This window comes from Phocoena phocoena, chromosome 14 (genome assembly GCF_963924675.1).
Source record: "Phocoena phocoena chromosome 14, mPhoPho1.1, whole genome shotgun sequence".
Taxonomy (NCBI): domain Eukaryota; kingdom Metazoa; phylum Chordata; class Mammalia; order Artiodactyla; family Phocoenidae; genus Phocoena; species Phocoena phocoena.
Window position 1 is genome coordinate 7,128,094 of NC_089232.1, and position 25,885 is coordinate 7,153,978.

The following is a 25,885-nucleotide window of genomic DNA, read 5'->3' on the forward strand; positions in this document are numbered from 1 at the left end:
TCCCTGGTGGCGCAGTGGTTGAGAGTCCGCCTGCCGATGCAGGGGACACGGGTTCGTGCCCCGGTCCGGGAAGATCCCACATGCCGCAGAGCGACTGGGCCCGTGAGCCATAGCCGCTGAGCCTGCGCGTCCGGAGCCTGTGCTCCGCAACGGGAGAGGCCACAGCAGCGAGAGGCCCGCATACCGCAAAAAAAAAAAAAAAAGAATACCGAGTTGTAGCCCTCAAGCCCTGCTTGGACTTCATTAAGCTACTTAGGGCACAGACTTTGAGGGTTCAAAGCCAAATCCACATTATTTTGTTTCTTTATTGAACACGTTCCCAGATAATTGGTTTTACCAAAGTGTAAGGGTGGCCCAGGAGGACGTGTGTTTCTCTCCTCTTCCCGTGGCTGCCGCAGCTGCACTCAGCCCCAAGCACGCCCTCCCCTGACCCTCAGCATCTCCCCTTCCCCTCCTTGCCCGCTGCCCTGGGCCTCAAGGGAGGTGGTAATTAATCCCCAGGGTGGGGGGCGTGTAATGGGAGTACAATCAGGCAGTCAGCTCCATATATAATTAGGGTTTGGTGGTGTAAATTGTTCAAGGGAGCTTTAACCATTTGCAAAAACAGGAGATTAGAATCGTGTTTAATGACAGTGTGGAAATTTGCATTCAGAAGATATAGGAATCTCGTGATTTTCATCTTAATTAAAGATGCTTTTCCTAATATTAAGCAAATTGAAGACAAAGTAGTTATATGGATGGGTCAGCCTCCATATCGTTTAGGTTGCAACCCAGTTCTTTGAGGAATTAAAAACAATTATACTTATCTTACAAATCAAGTCTTTATAAGAATGGAAACGGGGCTTTAGACATCATTCAAAGCCAACGTGTCATTTTTACCAGTCCCAAAACTGCCCTTATTCATCTCAAGAAGCTGACAGATGGGAAGGGATGGACTGGGGGTTTGGGGTTAGTAGATGCAAACTATTATGTATAGAATGGATAAACAAGAAGGTCCTACTGTATAGCACAGGGGACTATATTCAGTGTCCTGAGATAAACCATAATGGAAAAGAATATAAATAAGAATGTATATATATGTGTGTGTATGTATAACTGAGTCACTTTGCTGTACAGCAGAAATTAATACAACATTGTAAATCCACTATACTTCAATAAATTTTTTTTTTTCTTTTTGCGGTACACGGGCCTCTCACTGTTGTGGCCTTTCCCGTTGTGGAGCACAGGCTCCAGACGCGCAGGCTCAGCGGCCATGGCTCACGGGCCCAGCCGCTCCACGGCATGTGGGATCTTCCCGAACCGGGACACGAACCCGTGTTCCCTGCATTGGCAGGCGGACTGTCAACCACTGTGCCACCAGGGAAGCCCAATAAAAAATAAATTTAAAAGGAAAAAGAAAGTTGCAGGTATTATAAAAGATCTGGACTCAGGGAGCAAAAAAAAAAAAAAAAAAGGAGAAGCAGTCATAATCTACAACATGAACAAACACACGTGCATTTGACAGTAAGGTACCCAAAGCATCATATGTATTAAGGGCATGGTGTTTAAACACACACATGTATGAGAAATTAAAATGTAAGGAATTTCCCAGTGTATGGACCAGAAAGCTAAGTCTGAAACAGCAACAACTAAATGGTCCTACTTCTACCTGCAGTGTCTTGGACTGTCTACAAGAGGAAATGTTTCTCATTCTGCTGGGACTGCAGCTAATATAATTTTGTCCCTATCTGTATCAGCCAAGAGGCGGTTATCATTCGTTCTTCCCATTAGCAATGTGTGTGATTTTTCTGGCTGGCAGCCTACAATACAGTGTTTCTCCCTTTATGGATAAAGATACAATAGAATAAAAAAGCACTCTTTCACATCCATCATATATAGAGAGAGACATCTTCCAGTGGCCACATGTCCCAATTGATTTGAAATCCATGACAGTAAGAGAAACATGCAACTCAAACAGCCACCTAACTGCTGAACTGAGAAAGTCGTGGGAAGATTCTTCAAGCTTGAAAAGCAAAAACAGGCATTGTCTCTTCATTGGAACAATAAAAATATGTCCGTTAAGAGATCACTGGGGGGACTTCCCTGGGGGCACAGTGGTTAAGACTCCACGCTCCCAATGCAGAGGGCCCAGGTTTGATCCCTGGTCAGGGAACTAGATCCCACGTGCATGCCGCAACTTTGAGTTCACATGCCACAACTGAGGAGCCCACCTGCCACAACTAAGACCGGTGCAACCAAATAAATAAATAAATTTTTTAAAAATAATAATAATAAAGAGATCACTGGTCTAGGAAGTCACCTAAAAGTATGTAAAGTGTCTCCCAGGTTCAGTTGGTGTGTTCTGAGGTCCAGTGGTAGGAACAAGGGTATATGATTGATTCATTCTCAGTTATTAATTGAGGGAAGATGGAGGCATATGGGTGGCCTCTCCAGGAAGCTTCCCATGGACCACAACCTTAGCCGCCTCCGCTCCCTCTCTGCTCTGCACCAGCTTCAAGGACCATGACCTGGCTCCTATCATTTTCCTTGACTTCTCCTCACTAGAGGTGTCAACAGGCAGTGACATGACCAAAGAGAGGCCACCAGAAGGAAAGAAAGAACTAGAGAATTAGCAGCGGAATGATTTAGAGTTGATGGAAATCCAGTTACAGCGCTCCAGTGAGTGACAGATGCCATCCTGTCATGTGACTTTTAAAGCCACATCAAGTAGCTTTTTTTAAAAAAAGTAAACTCATCCTTTTGTATTACAAATACTCGTTAACGGTTGAATAAACAGGAGATTCAGACAAACGGCCGCCCGGTTCCAGTGGGCACTCAAATAACAACCGTTGAATGGCCCCAGCTGAATGAGAATAACAATCCCAGAGGGTAACGCCTGCATCTTTTTTTCTTTCTCTTTCCGTGAATGTAAGGAATCTACTACATGCAAGTCAGTTTAAATTCACGGGCTTCCAGGCCCTTTTCCTAGGTCACTTACCCGTTCAGGATGTAGACTGAACTGAACCGAATAATTTGTTTCAAAACTGTGATCCAGGTCAGCCTGTCCTGCAGGATCACCCCTGACGTTTAGCCGTGCACCACTTTCTCTCCTCGAGAGCCCTGATTTTAAGGTGTAATTACCAAACTTCTGTTTAAAAAAAAATCTGTGAGGATTTATGTCCATGAGTGACAGCACTTGATTCAACTCCAAGCCTAGAAACGGATCTTATTAGTGCAGAGCCGTGAGCTGTAAATTACTTGGTGTCATAATTAGTGACAGGGGAGTTCTTGGCGCTGGAAAATCCAGGGAACAATCGTGTCACGAAGTCCTCAGTACAGACGTCAGAGCAGAGCTGAGTGGTGAAATGCTTGGCCTCTCTTCCCACATGCCATATTGCTGTGCTGGGGAGCCAGAGAACCCCGGGTGCCAGCCCTGCCCGCTGTTTCCAGAAGGATGTGCTGTCTCCTGCCCACATTTCACAAGGAAGAGTCAGTCATGATCATCACATGCAGCCACACCAGCAAACGCCCCATCTGTCCCCGTGGCACCGATACCAGGAACCCAACCACTTAAACCTCCCTACGCCGAGAGAAGACTCCCTCGCCACGCGGTGCTGAAGCCCTGGCCTGGGAGATGTGGCTGGCAGGGCAGGAAGAGGGAGTCGGCATTTGTGATACGATGCTCAGCAACCTCATAGCTAAAAGCGTTTGAATTTTATAGAGGGCGGAAGATTCCTGTGTGTGAAAGGCCAGATGATTGAGTGAGAGGACACCAACTGAAATCCTTGAGTAGGTGATGTTACATCGAGGCAAGGCGCGCCCACGGAGGGCGTGCTGTGGCCGTTCTTCCTCTCCCAGTCGCTTCAAAGCTGGACCCCACCTTTCCTGATACACCATTCATGTGCCTTTCTGTTCTTCATATGGAATTTTTTCACTTATGGACCCCTCTCAGCCAGGTTTTTATTTTTTTCTAACCAAAACTGAAAGAAAGGAAAAAAAAGGACTTGGCTGGGGGTGTTGGGAGGGCAGGAGTTGGGGACAAGACCTTCTAGATCTCCCTGATTGAAATCTGAGCTCTCTGATCATTTTAAGGGCTTGTAAAATGATTTTATCCTTTTTGATTAATTTTTATCAGTCGTTTTTCTACAGTTATCATGGTTTATTTTATTTTATGTATTTATCTTTGGCTGCGTTGGGTCTTTGTTGCTGCGTGCGGGCTTCCTCTAGTTGCGGCGAACGGGGTCTGCTCTTCCTTGCGGTGCGTGGGCTTCTCATCGCGGTGGCTTCTCTTGTCGCGGAGCACGGGCCCTAGGCACGCGGGCTTCAGTAGTTGTGGCTCGCGGGCTCTAGAGCACAGGCTCAGTAGTTGTGGCACACGAGCTTAGCTGCTTTGCGGCATGTGGCATCTTCCCGGACCAGGGCTCAAACCCGTGTCCCCTGCATCGGCAGGCGGATTCTTAACCACTGCGCCACCAGGGAAGCCCTTTTTTAATTTTTGATTTTATGTTGGAATACAGTTGGTTTACAATGTTGTGTTAGTTTCAGGTGTACAGCAAAGTGATTTAATTATACATATTCGTATATCCTTTTTCAGATTCTTTTCCCATATAGGTTATTACAGAGTAATGAGTAGAGTCCCCTGTGCTATATAGTAGGTCCTTATCGATTATAGATTGTATATATAGGAGTGTGTCTATGTTAATCCCAAGCTCCTAATTTATCCCTGACCCCGCCTTTCCCCTTTGGCAACCATAAGTTTGTTTTCTAAGCCTGTGAGTCTGTTTCTGTTTTGTAAATAAATTCATTTGTTAAATATCACACCCAGAGAAGACCAACAATCAAATTGATGTGTTTCCATTTCGATAGAAAGTGGCTTATGCTCACGTGACAAAAACCTGCCGTTTAGCCTGTGTGTCCTGGAAAGCACACGCCGTCTTCTATGTGTGGCCGAGAGAGGAGTCACCTGCAAGAGCCTGTGGCCTGTAGGAGACACGACGAGTGACTGCTTATGCTTCTGAGAAGCCAGGGACTCGGGGGTCCCAGCCAACGTCAAGGGTGTAGAAACAAAAGCCGCATTTGAATCCTTGCTGCCGAAAGCAGTCTTCCTGCTTCCTTCGGCAAGCACTCATAAAGCCAACGGCAGCACCGGGGGCCCTGGCTGTGCAGTGCCCTCGTCAGCAGCATCCACTTACTCAGTGCGTGAAAAACAATTACCTCACTTCTTACGCGTTCTTCTTGGTAAAGAAAGTACCTCACAGCTTGGGCCACAGTAACACCTCGGGGACTTATTAAATGACAAGCTGACAGGCTATCAGATGACGAATTCATTTGGTGTGCAGTTGCCTAGTTGTCTGATTTGGATTTCAACTTCCCTAAGAAAATGATCCCCACTTCTGCTATGCCAAGGAACCCGTTTGTTCAGACACGTTGAGTTCGCCATCTCTGCCAGTTTTCACAAAGCAGGCTGGTTTTGCTGGGGAGGTGCATTTCACAGAGGTAGGAATCACAGAAAGCAGCCTGCCAGCCTCTCCGTGGGAGAGCGTTCAACTCCATCTCAGCCACAAAGGAGAACAAAGAGCGAGGTTGCTGTAATACGCTGGTGCCAGAAGAAATTTTAGGGTAGCTCAGCCCCCGCCGCTGCTTAGAACTAAGGTGGCTCGGTGTAGGTGGGGGCAATGAGAGGTGAGGAGGGCACATTCCCTCTGGATCAAGTGCTCCCATTTTTTTTGTTGTTGCCGAGAGCTCTTATAACAAAGATACACGTGGCTCGGCTTTGGCTTTTGGATCACTCAAGCCCAGCTTCTGAAGAGCCCCAGAGACACGGTTAGTTACATGCATGATGTTGGACTGTGCTTTCCGTAGGGTTGCTCACGTATCATCATCAAATACCATCGCTGTGAGAAACGATGTGAAGAACCTTATGATCACAACGAAAAGCAAAACTCTAAGTTTTCCACGTGAAAGAAAAGAAAGAAGATTCAATGAAAAATGAGTTTGAACGCCACGATCGTTAGATTCATTTTAGTGCCTGTGCCATGTTATATTTTGTAGCTGCCACAATGGTGACAGCAGTTTTACTTTCCTGCTGACTTGAAAGTCACCGTCGGAGTGATGCCTTCATGACAGCACGTGTCCACTGCCTTGCCGGACAATCTGGGTGACATCCCATCATCCCGTTGCCTTTATAATGATCTGATCTAGGAGTGTGGCTCTAGAAATCACCTGAAAGGAAAACAAATGGGCCAATCATCAAGCAATCTTCAGTGACTCAGTGTAATAAGCCCTCCATTAGATGCAAAGATGAGAATTCTTACGTGATCCTAAACAGGCCCTGATAATACATTTCTTCAGCATCTCAGGTTAATGTTGTAGCTGCTGTGATGTAGTCAGAAAATAGATGTGTTACTTATCCACCTACACCGTTGTGAGAGTTTGTAACTCAGCCTCCATCTCAGGTTTAAAGGATACACTTACATGCTGCAGATAAAAACAGCATGGATTAAGGTACCCGTATTAGGAATTAGGTGGCACTGCCACCCCAGGGGTAACTAAGAAGGCTAACAGATGCCTTTGCTTATTACCAAAGTAATTCGTTCGTGAGAACGAAATGCATTTGAAAAAATGATGATCCGTTAGTGACGAGGTCTACAAAAAACAGGGCAAGAGAAAAACAACCAGATTCCTCTACCGGAGTGTGGGACAGATAATGATGTGGAGAATTTCAGGTTGCCATGGAGATGTTCTCTGGCTCATTGCCTTCGAGGCTGCACCCCATCAGAAGTCAACCCTGTCTCTCTCTCTTTGAAACTCAAAATATGAATGCAAGGGGGGGGGTTCATTTCTCTTCTACCATGTACCTAAAACTACAAGGTGGGGAAGATCAAAGAGGTCTACGACAGGGCCCCCGCTGAAAATGGTCCAGCTGCAAAGTTGCATCCATGCAGTGACTGTAGCCCAGGACAGCAGAAGGTAATTAAATGCCTGGAAGTGAAGTGTAAACAAGAGGTGTTATCTGAGATCGGGAAAGACATAGCTGATCATGGACCAGAATTACCAAGAAGGCCTTGTGGCCTAAGAATTTGAGGGACAGGTAACGTCTGGCTCATCATAAGCACTTAATGAACGAGCAGAGAGGTGAGTGTTCCAGGAAGGACGGAAAGGGTGAGCAGAGCTTCTAAGACAGCCCTGGCGTGTCAGCCAGACAGTGAGCACACCTCTCTGGCTGTGGTTGAGGGGCGTGGTGAGTAAGTGGTACGGTTACGAGGGTTAGGCAAGATGATTGGAGACCTGAACTGCGATTGGAATTCATAGGCCCTGGAGGTGGATTTGAGGTCTGTGAGTAGGATGGGGATATAATGAGAGCCACGTTTTACAAGCATTGGTCAAGGCTTAAAGCTCAGAATAGATTGGATGGGTGTGAAACTAGAGGCCAGGAGAGGTGATGAAAGCCTAGACTTGGTGGATATGGTCATTGGGGAAAGAAAGGGATGTTTACGAGGGAGCATTCATAGCCTTTGATAACTGGGGGAGAGATGGATGGAGATGCCTGAACTCTTGTCCTGAACAAATAGGCTCCAGGACCCCATCTGAAGCTCAGGAGTCAGATCTGGGTTTGGGCAGAGGTAGGTCTGGTCTTCTGCTTCGGGGTATTCAGCAAAAGGACAAACGAAAGATATTGCAGAGGGTTTTTAAGGCATGAAACTCTTCTGTATGATACTATAACGGTGGATACGTGTCATTATACATTTCTCAGAACTCACAGAATGTGCAACGCCAGGAGTGAACCCAAATGTAAACTGTGGACTTTGGGTGATGATGATACGTCAGTTTCGGTTTATCGATGGTAACAAATGTGCTGCTCTGGTGGGGATGCTGGTAGTGAGGGAGGTTGTGAACATGCGGAAGCACGAGGTACACTTTCCACTTCATTTTGCTTGGAGCCTACAGCTGCTCAGAAAAATTAAGTCAGTCCATTAAACAACAAAAACAAGAACAAAAATAATGTCAATTGCCACAGTCGGCATCAAAGACCCCACAGATAGCCAGTATGTGTTCAAAGGTCAATATGTGGACAGAGAAGAAAAAACCATCGTGAAAGTCAACTAAAACGCCATTCAGATGGAAGAAGCGTGAACGTTGAGGAAATAAACTAGAACAGGAAGAACCGGTCAGAGCAGGGCCTTCCTTTGAAGGAAACCTCAGGCCTCACCCACCAACGAAGACCCATCATGATGAATGAAAGAGTCCAGGCCTGCATGGCAGGAAAAATGGTGAAGGGCTCACGATGGAGAAGCAGAGTTCCATTATGCACATTAGGGAAATCCTGCAGCCACGTGCCTCATTTCTTCGTTGGAAAAGTTAGAAACTCCCAGCGTGTTACCACAGTACTGACAATATTTTATGCGGAAGAGGAGACAGAAAACCGAGGTCTTTTCCTTGCTTCTGTGATTTGTGACTCAAAATTAAGTATTCGCTTTGATCCTGGTTTGTTTATTTGTTTGATCGATTGATTAAAACCATTCAACTGAGGATTATAGTTTTGGATGGTAATGTCATTGACATGGTATGTGTGATTTTTCTAAGCCTTTTGACCCCTTAGGATAAAAGGATGCTCTGACTACCTAAAACTGCATTGGGGAAAAGACGCCTTAGCTGAAAGAAGGCAGTTCAAAATACGTGTATTAAATAGGTTAAACAGTTCATGATTAATATTGCTACTTACATCTTATCTCCCATTCAGGGGGTCCTGGCTTATGGTGTGTACATGAATAGGTCAAGTTTACTGAATATATAAAGACCCATAATGCAAAACAAGTTCATGCTGATGGTACCTAAAGTATGTAGATTTTTAAAAATCTATCCAATGAAGCATTTAAAGTTACTGTCTGATGAGTAGTTTAGTGTAACTTGGGGTCATGTCACACACTCACATCCATCTCTGGATGAATTCCCTTCATCTCTCAGCAGAGTCAGCGCTGGCCAGGGTTATTGTTTTAATAATGCCCATGTCTGGTGTTAATGTTTACCAGCCAGTTAACCAGAACTAGAGAGAATACATGCCATGTTCGCCTTGTGACAAGGAAGACATCATTTTACAATTAACTTTATTGTACATTTATTGTACAATTAACTTTATTGTATCATACAGCAGCACCTCTTTTCATTTTTCATTGCAAATCTTTAAAATAATTAGATATAGAGATACAAGCAACTTGGGGTACCATTTATGCATACAAACAGCACTGATTTTCATAAGGGTACAGAAATAGACTCACCTGTACATATCCATACAATTATTATGAGATACCTTTGCCATCTTTACATTTAAAAGGGATCGTTTTGTGTAAATAACGTGTGAAATAAGATTTTGCACTTGTTTTCTTAACCGTGCAATAAAAAATCTGATTTGCAAATTAGGTACTGGGGATCCATGTTAAAAATCACTGTAAATGTATATATTTATGTGCATATATTGAGTGTGTTTTGGATTGCTAACTTAAGAGAAATATAATAGGAGTCTTTTACATATAGGCTATAGTAGTTTGGAAATGCAAAAGAAAAGAAAAATACTTGATTCCGTCTTAAGAAGAGTCTTGAAATTGTGCTTCAAGTGTGAGCAAAGGAAAGAATATTTTCCAAAGATCTTGCACTTGCATGGTAATGACGTTTCATATCACCCTCTCCTCGTAGGCCACGCAGTGCAGATTATTTTATGCAAGAAGCTAAGCGAATGAAGCATAAAGCAGATGCAATGGTAAGACCTTTTCTCTCCAGATCCTGTCCTCCAAATGACGTTTGTACCACAGCTTCATCACTGGGGCAACATAGCTAGGGTCATTATAAAATCTATTACAAGGATGGCTGGGTCTGTTAAAGGCAAAAATGTTTATATAATCCATTGCTCATCGCCCAATAAATTATGACCTCAACCAATGATGTCTGACTGGGAGGAAGCCCTGGATAAACTAATATTTCAGTTTAGACCTAAAGTTTGAATAGGAACCAGAGGCAATGGAGTCAGTGGGTGGTAATAGTTTTTTTCCTTAAAAAGAAAACACCCAAGTTTGCATATTTCTCCCTTGTTAGCCTGGCCAACGCTTGGCTTGGTCCCAGGATCAAATTCCTTTTCAAAAAGACTTGTGTTCTTCATATGTACCTGCCAGAATGAATTTTTCCTATGAATCTGGACAATCCAGAAACTATTTCACTGCACATAAGACCCTGAAGTTGTAGGATTTGATGTTTTCAGAGAGTAACTTTTCTGACTTGGATAATTTATTTGAGAAAGCTTAAAGCCTTCAGGCAAGAGTTAGAACACTTCTGGTTTTTTCTAAAAGAAATCATATGGTTGTTCTGTCAGAAGATCTCATCCAAAGGGAGTCTTTCCCATCAAGTAATTCTAGTTCTGCTCCCCTCCAGTGCTCATAAGTGAAATCAGGGTGCTGGAGGTGAATATGGCATTTCAAATGACCTTCAGAGTATTATTCCAGGGTTGAAGATGCCTAAAGCCATAACTGTACCCCACCTCCCAATGCTACTGATTTTGCCCACCAAGGATGCATTTATATGAAGCTAACTGCCTAGGTCCACTGGTGTACAGAGAAATAACCACGGGGTGTCAGAAAATACAGAAGGGAAATAGGAGGTAGAGTTTCTGTCATCACAGTCACGCAGTCTGATGGAGAGTTCTGGTCACCCGAAGGAACCTATGCATGGTCACATTGAATTTTAAAGCAGAATGAAATTTCCTGCCTGAATCATCCAGTGTTTACTAGGCTTCCTCAGTCAGTGTCATCTTGCCCAACCTGGCCTTTCCCAGCGATACTCTGCTCCAGCCATGTTGGCCCCCTGCTGCCTCTAAGCACACCTGACTCGTGCCAGCTGGCAGGTCTTTGCACCTGCAGAGCCTCACACTCACACTCTCACTCACACGCACACCCACACCTTCAGTGTCCTCCCCAAATTCAGCCAGATCATACTGTTCCTTCCCAGTTTCCTCCCCAGCCTCCCTGGGGAGCCTCACTTGCTCCCTTCCTGCCCTCTCTTTGGCATTGGACTCCTTGCTTTGCATTCGGTTAGTTAATCACAGACTACCAGGCACTTTGAGCTATCTTGTGAGTGCATATTTTTTCTCTCCAAATATATGTTCCTGGAAGGAGCTTTTGTGTGTCAAGTACAGACCACACAGAATCAGGTGCTTTAGCAAATACTTATTGAAAGAAATGACTTCCTTAATCTGAAAGCACTGCCAAGAAATATTGCTCTATAGCCTCTTAGGGTTATAAGCTGTTTAAAATTTTGACTTGCTAATGCGGGAGAATTCTGCTCTACATTTCCCTTTCCTGAGGTGTCATGAATAATGAGAGGTTTTTTAAGAGGGAAGACTTAGATCAGTAGTTAAGAGTATCTGTGTAATTCTGTTTTGATTGATGAAGGAATGTTTGAAAACTGCGGAGATGATGCAATTCAAATCTAGAATGTGTCATGATCCACCGAGAGGAAGAATGCACGGAACCACGCATGAACCTGATGTGTACGTTTAGATTTATGAGAACCTAAGAACGTAAAGCTGATTCTTGGTTATCCTCACTGATAGGGGTAAAGATTAACATAAATTTAGGGACCTCCTATAATCCCAAAAGGTCTTTTTTAAATTAATTTTCAACGTTGTGTCCTTCAAGCTGAAATCATGCCTTGAGCTCTACCTCCTCTCCCTTTCTCTCCTCACCCTCACGCGTAGGGTGACGTTCTAACTGCTAACGAAACAACTAAAAAATACATACTTAAAGGAAGGCGTGGAGATGGAAATGTCACAAATAGTGTAAAAGATAATAAGGAAGGCCTTAAACCATCAAAGTGAGAGCATACCCCAAAAGTGTGAAAACTATTGCATGGAGTCAGGCCTATGAACGTAGATATATACTTAGTACAGCAGTGAGGACCAAGGAGCAAAGTTGACAAACCATTAGGAGTTGGAAAGAGGGCAACAGAAATTAAAGCAGCCGTGAAGTTCTGCACAATTCTGATTGGCAGTTGTGGATTTGGTATAATTCTGTATAACCATTTACTCACTTACCCTAAACCAGTAGCAATTTGCGAAAATACCTAGAGAAGGTATTACCCTATTTCTCTCTTCTCTCAGCTCCATTCACAGGAGTTTGGAACTTCAAAGTCGGGTTTCTCAAAGTGTATAGATTATGTGACAATGCTGTTTGAAAAACTCTTCCTAAGGAAGACGCTGTATTAACTCTCTTGATCAGGTGGAGAAGTTTGGAAAGGCTCTGAACTATGCTGAAGCAGCCTTGTCATTCATTGAGTGTGGAAATGCAATGGAGCAGGGCCCAATGGAATCCAAATCTCCATATACAATGTATTCAGAAACAGTTGAGCTCATCAGGTAAGCGCTGCGTTTTCTTGCTTGGGGGCAGGGGTTGGGGGTGGAGGGAAGAATGTATATAAGTGCTGTGAACACAGAAAAGAATGTCAGCCTGCACTGTCAGCTACCAAGAACCAATGTTCATCCCCCAAATAAGAGTGGACAATCTTGCAAGACATTTTTGCAGAGGCTGCCTCCTTCGCTCTCCGTGTGAGTGCCGGGGGGTGGCGGCAGCTCCTCTAACCCCGCTGGCTGCAGAAAGGAAGCTGAATCTGAGGGAGATGTGAGATGTCTACTTCACCCAGCTGGGAAGTGGCAGAATCTGAATTCACTACATCTCCATACTGCTTTTTTTTTTTTTTTTAACCTGATCCAGATTCATATAATCTAAATCCTAACTTCATCAGTAAATGATTCAGGAGTATTTAATGAAAGGAAAGAAGATTCAAGGGGATTTTAGGAAAGGAAGTCCATCCTACGAGACCATCTGAAGAGGTGCTGGCGTTGTTCTGGTCTAAGACTTGGACGTGAGCGCCATCCCCCGGCCTGGGTTAAGACCTGTGGTATGCGCAGAAGCAGGTTCTCTGACTGGGGCACAGCAAGGACTTGGGTGGGAGACTCTTTGTCTTCCATGATGGCAACATGGAAAGGCACATCCTTAATGTCTCTTTAATGAACCATTAAGGGAATTTCATCCATTAACACTACTGGGAACCTTCATCATATGTTTTATGTCTTTAGCTGGTTCAACTGCTTGGGATAATGTCTAATACCCATTATGTGAAATAATCCTTCCCAAAACTAACTTTAAGGGACTTTTCTAATTCTGGAATTCTAGGCAACCTAAGAGTAAATGTGGTTTACCATGTCTCACCATTGCAGATGGAAGATTTCTAGTCATCCTCAATTTAACCTTCTTGATATGCATTGGCCCAGGTTTGCTCCTTGGTATTTTACACTGTTCTCCTTCAGGAAGTAGGAAAGGATGACAGCCTTTGACTTTGTTATCCCAGTGTCAAGAACACATCATCTTCAAAAAGTACTTCTCAAGAATGTTTTGAAAGTTAACACTCTCCAACCATTTTTCTTATTAAAATATTTCTATTGGGCTTCCCTGGTGGCGCAGTGGTTGAGAGTCCGCTTGCCTATGCAGGGGACACGGGTTTGTGCCCCGGTCCGGGAAGATCCCACACGCCGCGGAGTGGCTGGGCCCGTGAGCCATGGCCGCTGGGCCTGCGCGTCCGGAGCCTGTGTTCCGCAACGGGAGAGGCCACAGCAGTGAGAGGCCCGCGTACCGCAAAAAAAAACACACACACACACACACACACACACACACACAAAAAATAAATAAATAAATAAATAAATAAATAAAATATTTCTGTTACACCAATGTATTGGTGATTCCTTCATACCGTTTTCTTACCCGGTACAGCATTTTGGGCAGTGAAGAAAAGAAATTGCCATAGTAAAAAAAAAAAAAAAAAAAGCTTAAAATTACTTTAAGAGATCCTAGATTCTCACATTTCTTCCTCAGAATAAGGCACAGACTCAGATGCCCACAGGCAGGCATGGAAGAATATGGGTGGAAGTGGACAGGCACAAAGCCATAATGTGTTCTAGAATGTGAGTGCCTCAAACAGAGGGATGTTTTTGGTTTTTGTTTGATCTGTTCGTGTATGTGGTTATAAACCCTGGAAAAGATCGTAGAACATAGTATATACTCAGTGAATATTTGAGGAATGAACAAATAAGCAAGTCACAGGGCCTCTGGTGAACTGCATAGCCTGCCTAAAGGCATTCAAACTTTAAAAAACAAACAGATAAATCCAAACAATGATAAAAGCCTGATGGCAAATAAACTGGAGGTGCTGATGTGCACACCCGCTCTACACCAGAGATGGGACCTCGCGTGGGTGGAAAACACAATGCATTTTCTAGATGATTGAATAGAATCCCTTAAGCTACTCCAAAAACTAAGATAAAAAAGAGTTTTTCTTATCTGAGTTAGAAAACAGCATTGATATACCACTTGAAGCTGCATGCTGCCCACCAGGTTTGAGACTCCCCTCCCCCACTGAGAGACACTCGGGAGCTGGGAGCACCCCCAAGGAGGATCGTGCCACAGGTACCCAGCTTAGGATGTGTTCTTTGTCCCAGTAGGCAAGAGAATTCCTTTCTCCACCAAAGGACGCCAAGTGACTGGGGGACACTGGCGGGTGGAACCCTGCCACCACAGATCAAAATTGCACCACAAAACCTATGAAAATTAAATTGTAAATGGAACCACAGCCCACAGAAGTAGGTTATAACTTGCCTGCTAAACCTAAACAGGATGACTTCCTTTTAAAAGAAAAGATTTAAACAGGACCCCGGTGTCTCCTAACATAATAGCCAAGAGGTCCAAGATACAATAGAAACTCACTCATCATACCAAGAAACAAGAAAACCACAACTGAGATGAGAAAAGACAATCAGTTGACACCAGTAACCAGGATGAATCAGATGTTGGAATTATCTGACAAGGATTTTAAAGCAGCCATCATAAAAATGCTTCAACAAAAAATTACAAATTCTCTTGAAACAAACAAAAAATGAAAGTCTCATCAAAGAAATAGAAGTTGTTTTGAAAAAGAACCAAATGGAAATTAAAGAACTGAGAAATATAACAAATAAAAATCTCACTGGAGGGGCTCAGTAGTAGAGTAGAGATGACAGAGGATAGAATCAATGAACTTGAGAACAGAAGATAGAATTTACCCCCCAATCGGAGCAACAGAGAGAAAACGGACTGAAAAAAAAAAAAAGTGGATAGAGCTTCAAGCACAATGACAATAGAACCTCCATGTCAATATTGGAGTCCCAGAAGGAGAGGGAGAGAATGGAACTGAAAGATATTTTGAAGAAGTAATGGCTGAAACTTGCTAAATTTGGCAAAAGACATAAACCTACAGGTTTAAGAAGTGGAGAAAAACCCAAACAGCATAAACAGCCAAAGCAAGGCATGCCAAGACACATCAAAACTACATTTCTGAAAACTAAAAACAAAGGAAAAAAAAAATCCTGAAAGCAATGAGAGAGGAATGACACATTACCCATAGGGGGACACCAATTCAGATAACAGCTGACTTCTTATCTGAAACCATGGAAGCCAGAAGGGAGTGGCACAACATTTTTTAAATGCTGAAAGAAAAAAACTGTCAAACTGTGAACCCTAGATTCAGTGAGACTTCATTCTTCAGGAATAAAGAGGAAATAAAAACATTCTCAGACTAAGGAAAACGAAAAGACTTTGTTTCTAACAGACCTACCTTTAAAGGTTGGCTAAAGGAAGTTTCTCAAACAGAAAGGAAGTGACAAAAGAAGGAATCTTGGACCAACAGGAGGGAAGAAAAAACAACATAAGAGCAGAACTATGGGTACATGCAATAAACTGTCCTCCTCATGAGTTTTATAAATCATAGTTGATGATTGAAACAAAAATCATACCACCGTGTGATGCCCAAGACAATGTTATTTAAAAGCAGTGACATGGAAGTAAGGTTTCAACTCTTCAAGCAAAGTAGAAAATATTGATACCAATAAATTGTGATGAGTCACATATGTATCTTGTAATACCTGGAGAAACCACTATGAAAACTAAGCAAAGAGATACACTCAGAAACACTACAAGGGACTTCCCTGGTGGCGTGGTAATTAAGAATCCACCTGCCAATGCAGGAGACACAGCTTCAAGCCCTGGTCTGGGAAGATCCCACATGCAGTAGAGCAACTAAGCCCGTGTGCCACAACTACTGAGCCTGCGCTCTAGACCTGCGAGCCATAACTACTGAGCCCACGTGCCACAACTACTGAAGCCCGCATGCCTAGAGCCCGTGCTCCGCAGCAAGAGAAGCCACCGCGACGAGAAGCCCACGCACTGCAACGAAGACCCAACACAGCCAAAACTAAATAAATTTTTTAAAAAAACCACTACAAGTCTGCATGCTGTGGAGATAGTGTAATAACAGTATCATTTCTTGAGCAATTTGCAATAAGCCAGCCCACTATGCCAAGAACTTTACAAACACTCTCTCACTTAATCCTTACAGCAATGCTGTGGGATCCACAGTACTCCTCTTACTTTATAAATAAGGAAATGGAGGCTTAAAGCTGTTAATTTGTCTAAGCTCTCACAACTGTAAGGACTTGAACCCAGGTCTCCCTGACCATTCCATATACTGCCTCAGCTCTCTCCAAGAGTCTGCAAGTAACTTGGTATATTATTGGAGAAAGGAACAGCCATAGACCTCTGGTTCAGAGAAATAAGTGAGATTGAATAAAGTTCATAAAATCTACTAGTTAATGCATCCAGGACAGTTATACTACTGTCAAAGTAAGAGTTCCATAACAATAAAAAAGGAATAAATCCAAGCAGTCATCTGAGTACAAGGAATAAAAATTTTTTTGGAGATTGGCCTGGAAGGATTGACCTTTGCTCCCATCTTGTCAGCCGCTCAGCCATAAATCAGAATTTGTAAAAATAGATGTGTCACCATATATGTGGATAATGCTTGAACTGATACCACTCTTGACCATCTGTAGCGTTTGGACTTGTATTGTTAAAGGGCAGAAAGTTGCTGGAAGGTCATAAAAGCCATTTTGTTCTAGTCATCACAATCACGTCATGCTTAGAGAAAATGGGGCAGCCTCAGCTGGCTTCTAAGAAAGAACTGTCAGCAAGCACTATGAAAAACTAAGTATTGGGCAGAGAGAACTTCCATCCTAGAAGATGTTGTTAATAAGAAAGCTTTAATTTTTTTGTTTTTCTTTCCTTTTTTTTTAAGGTATGCTATGAGACTAAAAACCCACTCAGGCCCCAATGCCACACCAGAGGATAAACAGCTGGCTGCATTATGGTAAGTGCCTCACGTCAGATTAAAATAGCCTCCCCAGCCTCGTACATCTTCACTGGCAAACCAGGTGCTGAAATGCACGACGGTTTCCTAGCGCTTCTGACACACCAAACCAAAGGCAGTTCTCATGGTGGCCAGGGAGAGCCTGCACCCTGCTGTCCTAGGCATGAGGTGAATTCACAGTGATTGAAAACCAACAGGTCCATGACACAAGGACCCATTTTTCTGTGTGTGTGTGTGTGTGTGTGTCTTAAAATCAGGTAAGTCTGTGTTTTAATCACTTGAATGTGAATTGCGCCAAATGTAATCTCTTGTGTTTAACATTTTAGAGGCAATCAAGATAATTCATCTGTCTCTTTACATGTGGGATTAGTAGAACTGAATCAAGATGATGTATTCAAGTTCTCAACACATCAAACTGAGGAGCAGTTCATTCCCCTTTGATAATAAAAGCAATATTTAAATGTAAATCAACACGTAATAGGTTTTTTTTCTGTAATGGTGACAATTATAATGATTATAATAATAATTTTCCCCTCGACATCTCCTTAGTACTCCCTCAAATCACAGGACACCTCTCTGTTGGTTCCTCCTGTGATGGGAAGCCAAAGTGTCTTTTTCTCTGATGCTTCATACTCCACTCTAGAACCTGCTCTGCAAGTTGGAGAATCGAATCTCAAAATAATATAACAGCAACAACAGCAACATACACAAAAGAGAAAACATTAGTTTTGCAACATCACGTCCTCTGGAGTTTGGTGTGCTAAGAAGAGACTCTTGGTCAAGGGTATATTGTACAACACAGGGAATACAGCCAATATTTTGTAATAGCTGTAAATGGAAAGTAACCTTTAAAACTTGTATGAAAATAAATTGAAAAATTAAAATTGAAAAAAAAATATTTAAGAGACTATTAAGCTGTATTTGGTATGTTGGTATTCTAGTGTGTCAACACCAGATCTGAGTTAGCAAATGATTAGGAGTGGAAAGCACCAAGGAAAAGTGGATATGGTGAGGACACGGGGAGGGGGAAGGGGCAGCTGGGACGAAGTGAGAGAGAGGCATGGACATATATACGCTACCAAATGTAAAATAGCTAGCTAGTGGGAAGCAGCCGCATAGCACAGGGAGATCAGCTCGGTGCTTTGTGACCACCTAGAGGGGTGGGATAGGGAGGGTGGGAGGGAGACGCAAGAGGGAGGAGATATGGGGATATATGTATAAGTATAGCTGATTCACTTTGTTGTACAGCAGAAACTAACAGAACATTGTAAAGCAATTATACTCCAATAAAGATGTTTAAAAAAAAGTGGGTATGGCACAGGAAATGCTTTCTGTGCTCTTTTCAAACTTTAAGTTCCTTATTAGGATTAATAAATTAACAATGATTCGTTAATATTATATAAAATAGAATACTAGTATGTAAATAACAAATATATAAACTGTAACATAAAATAGTGACTACTCCCAGTATGGTTTTTATAAAATACATTCATATCCGTTACTTTATTTGAACTAATTATAGTCCAGTACAGTGGTAGTGAAGGGAATAAAAACAGGTGGAAGGGCTGGCTATTCTTTTAGCAAAGCCGCTGCCGGAAGTCCAGGGTGTCAAGGCAAATCAGAATAAGGTAGTTGTGCCCTGAAATTCACCCAGGAAGCAGTGAGAGCTGTGTGCTAGAGCCTCCTCCCTCCTCTCATGGAGAGAGACTGTCTCCTAGTGGTGGAAGAAGAAAATGACAAGCCCCTCAGTCCCAACAAAGAAGCAGTAAAGCTGCTTTCTGTCTTCATATTTATATTCTTTAGTTATATATATTCTTCTTTTATTCATATTTCTTTATATGAAGTGATATACTTGTGGAGTAACTCCTTGGAATTTTGAGTTACATTGAACAGGTAGGAAGGTCATATGCCTACCGTGTTATAGACCTTGAGTGCACCTGGAACAGCAAGATTGTTTTTAAGTCTTGTTAGCACAGGGCCCACTCATACTTTCGGGGGCTATTCCTCTTTTTCTGCTGCAGTTACCGATGCCTGGCTCTCCTGTACTGGCGGATGTTTCGACTCAAAAGGGATCACGCTGTAAAGTATTCAAAAGCACTTATCGACTATTTCAAGGTACTGTCTGGCTAACAGGCAACATGTTGTACCCAGTTGTCTCCCTGTCAAGGACATTTTCAAGGTAGAATCCATTGCTTTGGGGATAATACAGGAGCTGATATCCACACGAACCCCATTTATGACATACTCGTGTTCAGGGCTCAGAGGATGGCCTTGAGAGCCCATCTAATTTATCCCTCTGCCTGTGTCCAAGTATTTTTATAGCCTCTAAAGAAAGAAGATCCCGTCACCTATCCCAGTGTCCTAGCAAATCCGTCTTTATAGCTAACATAAATTGCTCATGTTCACTTAGAGCTTCTTCCTCTGAGAAGTAATTCCTTAGAACTTCCTCTTAGCTATCTCCAGTAGCTAATATAATTGTTCATAAAGGTGTTATTTTAAATGGTAAGAAATGACTTGTTAGAACCCAGAGGCACTAGAACAGTAACAATGTGCTCGTATAAGGATAGAATTGCAAACCGTGCTAACTTTTACCTATCTCAGGGAATGAAGTCATTTTCACTGGGAGAATGAAAAGAGGGGGGAAAAAAGACCAGAAAACCTCTGATGTACTGTTGTGAATAATTCATCTGAGATTTCTGGGCCTCTTCACTGCCCATTTGACTGTAGGAACAAGAAATTACGCCATTTCTACCTCCACTGGCTGTTTGTCAGATACACAACCATCATTTTCGATCTTTAATCCCCAGCCTCCACTTCTTGGAGATGATCTCTGATGAGCCGGCTGTGCTGGGCATTCCGTGGGCGATGTCCACCCAGCATACTGTCTCCTTCCTGGTCATGCATGCAGTGACCAGGAGCTAAGCCACTGTCTTGGTCCATTGACGGTCGTCAGTCATAATGACAAGTACTGACACTAAGCCTTTCCCTTTACTTTGGGTGCCTGAGGTCAAGATAAGTAGTTTTCAAAAATTTAGAATCTAAGAGCTAATACTAAAGAGAGTTATTACAGTCAAGCAAAACGCTTGAATAGAGAAGGAGTCTGAACTCTGTAAGCCACAGAGGTTACAGCAGAACTATTAAGGGATCCAAGATGTTCTTAATGTCTGTAGGCAGTCCATGAAACTGTACAGAACGAAAAGAGAATACAAATTAAATATCAGAGCTTCCCCCAGAAGGTATTGGTAGATACCCTAAATCAAAGGCTATTTAAATACTACTTAAAGTTCAGAGATTATGAAAGCTTTAGGAAACAGTGATAACTGGTCCATAAAAAATGAGTTGTCTCAGTACAGCTGGCTCTGAATAAAAGGCCTTTGTCCCCACCCATGTTTTTCTTATAGTCACAGGACTTTAGTGGTAGGGGAAGAGGCCTGAAGGTGATTTTGCCAAATTCCCACATGTAAGGCCATTTCTCACCATTTTGATGACACCTCCACTAAAAACTAAAAATCGGTCACCACTTCGTAAAGTGCTTTTTAACCAAAAGAAACACTTTGTCTCTGGGGAACCAGGCTGAGGCTATTTTCTTGTCTCTGGAAGGGAAAATTCAATATTATAAAGTCCATTCTCTCCTTAACAGTCTCATAGACTTATGCCCAAGAAAGCATTATTGGGCTCTCAGGGAGGAAATCTATCTGTACATTTAGAAGCTTTCCTTGCCAAAGGCAAAAATGTCTTTTAAATGCCTGATGCAAACAACTGGCTCATGCAACATATCCTATATCAGAATTTTAAATAAATCAGAATTTTTGAATTCACTGTTGTTAAGGAAATACATGTTAATCTGTTCTTTTAGAAACATTCAAGAGCAACTTCGTTGAAGAGAAATACTTTTAAGCTTCATAAGTTAAAATGGTAACAGTTGGGCTTCCCTGGTGGCGCAGTGGTTGAGAGTCCGCCTGCCGATGCAGGGGACACGGGTTCGTGCCCCGGTCCGGGAAGATCCCACATGCCGCAGAGCAGCTGGGCCCGTGAGCCATGGCCGCTGAGCCTGCGTGTCTGGAGCCTGTGCTCCGCAACGGGAGAGGCCACAACAGTGAGAGGCCCGCATACCGCAAAAAAAAAAAAAAAAAAAATGGTAACAGTTGATGTCTCATATATTTTCAGGCATTAAATATATGTCAACGATTTCTGCAAATATGCCCTACGTTTAAAAATAAGACATTCTCATTGTGTCAGTGGGAGGGGGCAGCTGCCTCCCACTATCTTCCAGAGAGGAAGCCAATAGCCTGGTAATTAAAAACTCCCCAGATCCAATTTCTGTGAATCTGCATTTTATCTACAACGTCAGCCGTTACTTCTCTCAGCGGTCACCTGAGAACACGTTGTTGTGGGCTGTTTAAACTCAAGCAGATGGTACTCACTGTCAATGTTTTTATTTTCCTGCAGAATTCATCTAAAGCTGCCCAAGCCCCATCTCCATGGGGGGCCAGTGGAAAGTAAGTTCATTTTTCCAAAGTGGAGGTGATAAATGAGGTGTTGCATGACGCTGGGTAAGGTGCTCCTCTGCTTTCAGTGCCCTGAGGGGCTGCCCTACCAACCTCTCCACCTGTTTTCCCATGCTCTCCCCTTCCAGGAGCACTGGCACCCCATCCCCCATGTCTCCCAACCCCTCCCCAACCAGCTCCGTGGGATCTCAGGGGAGCCTCTCCAATGGGAACGCCCTGTCCCCATCAACCATCGTCAGCATCCCACAGCGCATCCACCAGATGGCAGCCAACCACGTCAGCATCACCAACAGCATTCTCCACAGCTATGACTACTGGGAGATGGCGGACAACCTGGCCAAGGAGAACAGAGGTATGTGTGCCTCTGGGGAGCGTGTGCGTAGTTCAGCCACAGCTCAGGGGGACACCCTGATCCTTGGGCATCAGCAGGCGAAGAGGAAATAGTAGAAGCTGTCTATACTGTGGGAAAGATCAGAGATAGAGATGGAGATAGAGATGATATAGGTACCAATGATACAGACACAAATTATATAGATAAACACACACACATGTTTTTTTTCCTTCAGACAGTGAGCCCCTTAAAGGTAGGGATTACATTTTACTCAACTCTGTATTCCTAAGACCTGCATAGTGCCTAGAACACAGTTGGGCATCTGAAATACTGGAGGAATTAATTAACTGATAAGTATGAATGTTGCTAGCTATTGAAGTGATAGCTGCTCACAACTGAAAAAAAATGTGTTTGATGGGTAAGCTGTATTTCTTTTTAAATAATGTTTGTTTTTACTGATTACAAAAGGAATGCATGTTTACCGTGGCTAAATTTGTAAAGTACAAAAAAACTATAGAGAAAAAAATTTTTTGATCATCTGTAATCTTGTCACTAAGGAATAACTACTATTAACATTGTATTGAGAAAAAAAAAAACCCTTTTGAAATTGCTTCTCATTTTCTCCAAATATGCATAATTTTTACCAAAATAAGATCATAGTATATATACAGTTTTACATCCTGTCTTTTCTTCATTTTACATTATATCAGGCATTTTCTCATGTCACTAACTCATTCAGGAACACCTTTTATGATGACTCTATAATACTTTCAAAATAGAGGTATGCAATCATAAGTATCCTGATTTCTCAAACCATTCCCCTGTTGTTGGACACTTGTGTTACTTCCAATTTTTTCCCACTGTTACAAATAACGTTACGGTAAGTACCCTCATGTCAGTCGTTGTTCGTATTTCTGATTCTTGTCGTAGGAGGGAGTTGTAGAAGTAGAATATGGAGGTCAACAGGTATAGATTCTTTTAAGATATGTATTGGTATATTATTAACTTTCTCCCATAAGATTATACCAGTTTACTACTCTTTCTCCAGTGCTGGGTGAGAGTGTAAATCTGAGCTCACTATCAAGCCATTAAATGCAAATTTTGTTCCCATGGTAACATGTGCCTCTGAGGCTAAGATCAGGATGTCCATGATGAGATGAGGAACCAGTGGCACAGATAGGCCTGAGTACGTGAAATTGATAATGAAACCAGACAGGACATAACAGTAGTGCGGCGGTGAGGCACCCTGAAAATCCAGTGGGGTGCCAAGGAGGTCAGTGCCAGGGGCTGAGGCCAGCAGGCTCGCCAAAGGAGCTGGCACGGAACAGGGTTTTGAAAAGCAAACAGTAGTTGAGTGGCTGAGATGGAGTGGGGTGGATGTGTCACAAGTGGATGAAACAGAAGGGACAAATGTACAAATGTCCACGGCCAGTTTGGGAGAGCCTGAGCAGGCCAGGCTCCAGATGGCACTGCCAGCTGCTGCCAGCCGTCCCTCAGCAGAGCTGTACATCGAGTGCAAAGTCCGCACGGCTTCCCCAGACCTGCCCCTCCTCCCCTGTTCTCCTCCTGGCCGCCTGCCACGCTGTCCTCCCGGCCCTTCTCGGAGCCTGCCCAGCAGGACCTCATTCAGCACGTACAAGAGCACCTTTGAAAGAATACTCCCAGCTTCTTACTTTCAGGGAGTGCTGTTCAGTGGTCCAGTTAGGGCAGCCTGGCAGCCACATGAATTGATTCGTGTCTATGAGCCACCAAACCGTGATCTCTGCGACGGCAGAGCCTCCCAGGCTAGATTCTTCATCTCGGTGTACCCCCTGCCTCTGCCCTCCTACACCTAGTGTAGTGCCTTGGCAGTAATAAAGGTTTAAAGAAGGGACAAACCCAGAGAATGTCCAAGGACTAGAAGGTGACCTCAGCAGAGGTGTTTCAGAACCCATCTGTGAACAAGGACCTACAGTATAGCACAGGGAACTAACTGTACTCAATGTTTTGTAATAACCGCTAAGGGGAAAGAATCTGAAAAAGAATAGATACATAACTGAATATGTATAACTGAATCCTGAAACCAACACGACATTGTAAATCAACTATACTTCAGTAAAATAAAAATAAAAGACAATTTAAACAAGCTGGATGCTCCAAAAAAAAAGAGGGACTTCCCCGGCGGTCCAGCAGTTAAGACTCCGTGCTTCCACTGTAGGGGGCACGGATTTAATCCCTGGTCAGGGAACTAAGATCCCGCATGCCACACAGTGCAGCCAAATAAATAAATATAAAATGAAAAAAAGAAAGAAAAACCCGTCTCTGATTTGTCTCCAGGAGCCTGGAGCCTCCTCCATCGGACTCCCACCCTCCCCCGACAGGGGCTCAGCACATAGCACAGCTGAGGACAGTGTAAGGGATGACAGAGCTGCAGGCCAAGTTCAGGGTGGGACGCATTAGTGCACAAGGAGAATGCAGCCTGAGGAAGTACATTTTCTTTGCTCTTTGGCTAAATAAATGCCATTCATTTGGGTTGGGTTTGGTTTAGTTTGGTTTTGCCATGCCATGTTTCCTTTGTTTATTCAGAATTATTTCAGTAAAATACATACACATTTTTCCTCTCTGTCTATATACATGTATATATTTTAAACATGAAGAGTTAAATCTATTAAAATCAGTGTACTTACAGGACAGTGAAAAAATGACATGTAAAACACACAGCATCCATTAAATTCAATATTGTAAATGTCACTCGTTTGAATTAGAAGTCGCCAGTTGAGGGATTATTGGGATATAGGTGAGCTCTCGGGGGCTTTATTTTGTTAGGTTGAGCTCATGTCAAGTGATGGGACAGAGAAAGCTTGATTTATAAAGAGGACCAAGTGCGTGTCCCTCTAACGACCCTCTCTGTCCCCTAGAATTCTTCAATGACCTGGACCTGCTCATGGGGCCAGTCACCCTGCACAGCAGCATGGAGCACCTGGTCCAGTACTCCCAGCAGGGCCTGCACTGGCTGCGGAACAGCACCCACCTGACATAGGGGCCCCGCCTTCGGGCTGGAGGGCACTCTTGTCTTCACGGACGGCTCAACATTTCTGGACACTGTGCTCCTGAAGTTCCCAGCCACAGCATTTCTCAAACGGCGGTGAATATTTTCTCAGCATCGAACAATGGTCTTTTCTCCCAGGGCATGTGTGTTTGTATGTGTGGGTGTAGAAAAGCTGCCTGTGTAAGTGTGTGAGATACACAGCTCTTTAGAACACGTTTCCTTTGTCTAGTTTCCATAATCCCAGGCTAGACAAAGTGATCAGACGTTTCTGATTAGAGAAAACACGCTTACACACACACACACACACACACACACACACACACACTTTCTAGTTCAAAGCTAAACCATGACTTCTTAGAACATTCAACGAAAATCTCATGGGTTAGTGAACCAGGTGCAATACAGCACACCAAAAGCTTTTTGACTGCCACTTAAGATCATCTTAGTTCTTATACTTTTGATTACTTTCAGTATTAATATACTCTCCCCCAGTTATTATTTTTTTGACTGTGTGTATTCATGGGTAATTGAATAATGAAAATAAGTCAGTTATTTTTGTGGACGTTTACTAGATTGCATGTTACCAAATACCCTGCCTTTTGTCTAGTACCTGCCCCCTCCAGCCAACTTTACTGTCAACTAAACGTGTTAGAAAGCAAGTGAATTGACTCCCACGGGCCTTCCCTGCCCTGCCCCGCAAAATAGTATGACCGTGACACTGAGATTTGGTAAAACTTCAGTGTCTTTGAAAATTCACCAACATGAAAG

General features: G+C 43.2%; 1 protein-coding gene across 1 annotated transcript in view; it reads left to right on the forward strand.

Annotated features, from left to right (window-relative positions):
* Positions 1–25,108, forward strand: part of AFF3 (ALF transcription elongation factor 3) — a 556,703-nt gene extending 531,595 nt beyond the window's left edge. Inside the window, exons 20-26 of the mRNA XM_065891597.1 lie at positions 9,670–9,733; positions 12,240–12,376; positions 17,179–17,250; positions 19,272–19,365; positions 21,700–21,749; positions 21,887–22,110; positions 24,987–25,108. Of these exons, the coding sequence (XP_065747669.1) occupies positions 9,670–9,733; positions 12,240–12,376; positions 17,179–17,250; positions 19,272–19,365; positions 21,700–21,749; positions 21,887–22,110; positions 24,987–25,108 (763 nt within the window). The remainder of the gene's footprint in view (positions 1–9,669; positions 9,734–12,239; positions 12,377–17,178; positions 17,251–19,271; positions 19,366–21,699; positions 21,750–21,886; positions 22,111–24,986) is intronic.
* Positions 25,109–25,885: the final 777 nt, after the last annotated feature.